Here is a 4,751-nt window from a genome sequence, read left to right as displayed (position 1 = left end):
AGCATAGCTCTGTATGGGGCTGAAACATGGACACTTAGGGCAGTAGATCAGAAACATCTGGAAAGTTTTGAAATGTGGTGTTGGAGAAGGATTGAGAAGATCAGTTGGACCGATTATGTGAGAAATGAAGAAGTGTTAATTAGAGTCAGTGAGCAGAGGAATATCCTACACGAAATAAGAAAACAGAAGGCTAATTGGATTGGTCATGTTTTACGCAGAAACTGCCTTCTAAAAGAAGTTATTGAAGGAAAGATAGAGGGGAGGATAGAAGTGACAAGAAGACGAGGAAAAAGATGTAAGAAGATGCTGGATGACCTTGGGGACAGAAGAGGATACTGTCATTTCTAAGAGAAAGCTCTAGATCGCATTAAGTGGAGGAATTGTTTTGGAAGAGACTGTGGACCTGTCGTCTGAGAGATTACTGATGATGATGATGATGATCTGAAACAGGTCTCAGCAGCCAGATGGGATGATGATGATGATGATGACGTTGGTATATACTGATGGTTACTTACCATGGGTGACTGGTCAGACTGCTGGCTCAGGGTGTCGGCCATGGAAAAGCATTCACTGGCATCGTTCCTCGATGAATCTGAACTCATACGAGATCTTGATCGCAGAACATCAGGAGTAGATGAGCGTTTCTTGTTCACGTCCCCCATCAGTAGTGGACACACACAGAACAAAAGAAAGCCATTAGATATCTCTAGCAGTACTGAGCAATTATGGGTCAACAGATGTGATCCGAGAGTCTCATAGCATAGAATATTAAGTTTATAATCTTCTGTCATGTGAAGTTGTGCAGATATGTACAATATTACATGGTAAATGCATCCCAGGTGACTGTAACCTAGGTTGGTGGTAATTCAATAAAGAGAGACTCAAATTGTGATTCAGCTATTTGGGAATAGGGTACCAATGTATTAATAGGTGGCAAAAGAAACTTTTAAGACATTATCACCATGTCAGCTTGCCAACTGTGGAAGTTTATTTCTAAAAACAAAACTCGAACTCTCAACTCAGAACGCTTTTCAATATTTATTTTCAACAACAAAGCCAAAACCTAACCTTTCTGAAATTTTAAAAACATTTTAAAGACAAAGTCAAAAGCCTGATCTTGTGGACTTGGAGGTAAATTCTATGGTCTGGGTTTGGGTCGTTTTTATAAATGAATTTCTAAGGTTGGCAGCACTAATATGGTGGTGACTTTTACAGATATAAGAGTCTTTCACTAGTATGTAAATACCAAAAACAGCATTTACCAATGAACCTTAAATATATCTAGATATACCTTTTCCATTTATTAATGCAGATGTTACATACGAATATACGAATGTATAAGGGGTGGGCCTTCTCAGCCCTTGCACCGCGACCTACAGTGGTCTATTGTGCTTAACATATCGCTACCACGGTACATTAAAGGATTAAGACAACAAAAGTAACGATGCACAAATAATTCACTTATGGTTGGAGTGTCAACAGAGAAGTCTAGACAACAGTGCAATTTGGTCATTATGCTATCTAAAACAAAGAAACTAAAAAAAACTTAAAAAGTCATTTTAAACATGAATAAATCAATTTTTTGTTGAGAAATCTGAATTATACGTAGGATTCTTTATGTTATGGACAGCTTACCAGTTTCTTGTAGCTCTGTGACAAAGTCTCAATGACTTCATCAGTGATACGATCGGATACGTGAGCAGCGACCGCCAGGTTAAGCTCACTGACAACACAAAAATCACCAAAATATCAAATGTTACTCATGTGAATACAGACATAACTTGTAGGATCTGCATTCTAACAGCAGTGATTATGAAGGGTTCTGTCTTCTGGGATATAACGCCGTGTAGTCTGTTGCTTGCTATCTCCTCCATGCTGGTTTCTTCCATGGCTTATTCTTTTACCCTGAAGATGGAGGCAACATGTTGTTCAAAAATACCTGCTAACTTTTGATGGACTATACAGTGTTACATCTCAGAAGACAGAACTCTTCTTCATAGATGCAACTTCTTTCAAAATGTTACTCATACGTTCAGACTTTCTCCAAAAGCACTTAACACTCTAATGACTTCACCCCCTAGGAAAATGCTCTGGTATCTATGGATATGCAGTTGAGTGGACGTTGAGCTGGTTTCGTTGCAGTGGCAAGTTAGAAAGTTCCTTGATTAAAAGTGCTTAGGTAAGATTATATAAAATAAAATTATAGTTGATCAGTGAATCATTAATTAGTAAGAATGGGACAGGAGGTGGCTGTGGATGCACTGACATCGAGGGACTGGCAGAAATAAACAAAAACCTCAGTAATGATACCGAGTGTCTGGGTTGAGAATCAGTGATGATGAGACTGTATGACATTCATGTGGGAACAAAAGAAACTGGCTTTATCACTATACTAACTTCACTTTGTTCATGATGTCCGCACCAGTCTGCTCCACTATACAGGTGTGGATGAATTCAGGGGCAAGGAAGTTCTTCTCTCGACACATCTTCTTGATCTCGCCTTGAACTCGATCATCAGCTAAAACATGGGGACACTGGTCTTCTGCACACTTTATCATACTCTCAAGCGTGCCCTGGAGTACAACAAAATAAACAAAGGTTGCATGTTTAACAAATCAGCCTGCTATGCTGTAGCGATGCGGCCATGTTCCACATCGGCAGCAAAAGTGAATGAACAGAATATCTCAGGATATGGCAAACAGAAAACCCACACATCTGTCGAACGTGCATTACACAGATGTCCATGGTGTAGGGAACGGTCCCACAGTGGCCTCTTCATTACCTGGTCTGGCCACAGGAGATTCTTCCCAATGGGGCCACATTAAGGATCAAGTGCATTGCGTCTACCAGGGCATGACAGACCCACTCATCTGTTCACCCATGACCCCCACCCTCCCTAAAGGGGCCAAAGATGGAAAAGCATACACATTACACAACACACAACGGCCAAGACTTCATACGTTCCGTGTGTTACGTGATGGTCAGTATGCTAGAGCAGAGCTTCTCTTGCAGCGAAATGTCTACTTTGCAGGACTGCCAACCTGAGCCAACTGAGTTAACTGCTGGATTATCAGTACTGCCAAAATTTATATTCCTTCTAATGAGTAATCGGAAATCGTCAGAATGATGATGGAACGTATCTGTAATATGCACAACAAATATAAGGGACACGAACCTGCAGGTAGCTGACCACAACATTATGCAACTCGTCCGCAACTTGTTTCAGCTTGACGTCGATGGGGTTGCCCACTTCTTCCCGCCTCTGTACCACTTCATGCAACCTTGGAAGAAGCTACAAACAAGAAATGTAACCTGTATGAAAACAACGTGCTGCCCTGTGGGACATGCTGGACATGTGCGCACCGTGCCCCATTGTGCGCACCCTGCATCATGAAGGTAAACAAGCGAGGAGTCCCAGAATCACAGGAGTGGGGTTACAGTTCACTGAGAGATCAGATGAGGTGAGCAGTCACCTCTGTGCTTTGGAATATGGAATGAGAGAGAAAATAAAGGAAAACAAGAATAAATAAGCCTAAGAAGGATAAAAATAAAATGGTGGTAAGAAAGCAAGAAGGTTAGAAGGGAGAAGAAGGAAATGAAGGGAAAGAGTGGAGAAAAATAAAGGAAAACACTGAAAATCAGAACAGTAGGAGAAAAGGAAAGACAGTAGAAAATAAAGGAAAAAGAGAATAAAAGAACAGAAGGGAAAAGAAAGCAGAAGGAAAGATATGAGGATAAAAGGAAAGAAGGGAAAAAAGACAGGCAGAGTTAAGGTCCATTTTTGGACCAGGAACCACAGTCTCATATCAAAGGGAAATCTGTCAGTACTGCACAATGCCAGATCTGTTCACCTGTTTCGAATTATCTGCATCCTGGATAAGACCTGTAGCATGGTTGATATCGTTGTTACTGTCAACAGACTCCTGTGCTGCCAGTACGCGGATCGTGTCCTGCGTCTGTACGACCAGTCTGTCGACCATCTGCTGCGTGGAGCTCAGAAGAAAACCCTGTCATCACAAATGCACCTCAGCTCAGTATAAAAGTGGCCACCCCAATAAAAGAGAAACACAAATACAATCCTCTACAGCCTTTGAGGTCAACATGTGGCACTCCAACAGGAAACACCAATATGTAGCACCAATGGTATGATGTTCAGTCAGTAATGAATTGAAAAGGGCAGGGAAGGAAGAGACTGTGACCTAACTTCAGGCACTATATTAGAATCTGGAGAGACTGAGGAAAGTGATTAAAACCCTCGGTCAGGACAGCCAGTCTTACCTGCTGGAGCCTAAATGCTTGGCCATTACTGTACTTCTTAGGTGACACATTCCTGTGAAGGAGATCCTGGATCTTCCTCATGACAGCGTCTGTACGTTCTGATGAAATTTTCATGCACGGAACCACGTCATAGATCGGGAACGGCATGTATCGCACCGTGTAGTTACTGCGGCAACAGATATACTCTGTAGAATGTGAGGTTCTCCAGTGGTTCTGAAGAGTTCTGTCTTCTGGGATATACTGCCATGTGGTCCACTGACAGTCAGCCGACGTTTCAGAGGGACACATAACATCCATCTTCAGAGTCAATGAATAAGCAAAGCAAGAGACGATTAGCATGCAAGGGCTTCGTGTTACCTGCTTCATGCTAGTTTCCACTACTGAAGATGGAGGTGACATATTCCTCCGAAACATTAGATGACTTCCAGTGAAATACACGGTGTTCCCCCAAAACAGAGCTCTTCACACACACA

General features: G+C 41.9%; 1 protein-coding gene across 4 annotated transcripts in view; it reads right to left on the bottom strand.

Moving 5' to 3' along the window:
- Nucleotides 1–4,751, bottom strand: part of LOC111873499 (F-actin-uncapping protein LRRC16A) — a 68,497-nt gene that overhangs the window by 22,964 nt on the left and 40,782 nt on the right. For all 4 annotated transcript variants that reach the window (XM_023868264.2, XM_023868265.2, XM_023868266.2 and 1 more), the window contains 6 exons: nucleotides 4,279–4,444; nucleotides 3,852–4,007; nucleotides 3,176–3,292; nucleotides 2,398–2,573; nucleotides 1,636–1,723; nucleotides 516–662 (listed from right to left, as the gene is read on the bottom strand). In XM_023868264.2, coding sequence (XP_023724032.1) covers nucleotides 516–662; nucleotides 1,636–1,723; nucleotides 2,398–2,573; nucleotides 3,176–3,292; nucleotides 3,852–4,007; nucleotides 4,279–4,444 — 850 coding nt within the window. The remainder of the gene's footprint in view (nucleotides 1–515; nucleotides 663–1,635; nucleotides 1,724–2,397; nucleotides 2,574–3,175; nucleotides 3,293–3,851; nucleotides 4,008–4,278; nucleotides 4,445–4,751) is intronic.

Source organism: Cryptotermes secundus, unplaced genomic scaffold (genome assembly GCF_002891405.2).
Source record: "Cryptotermes secundus unplaced genomic scaffold, Csec_1.0 scaffold395, whole genome shotgun sequence".
In the NCBI taxonomy this organism is placed as follows: domain Eukaryota; kingdom Metazoa; phylum Arthropoda; class Insecta; order Blattodea; family Kalotermitidae; genus Cryptotermes; species Cryptotermes secundus.
The sequence above is the reverse complement of the archived record's forward strand: the minus strand, read 5'-3'. Positions and strand labels throughout refer to the sequence as shown.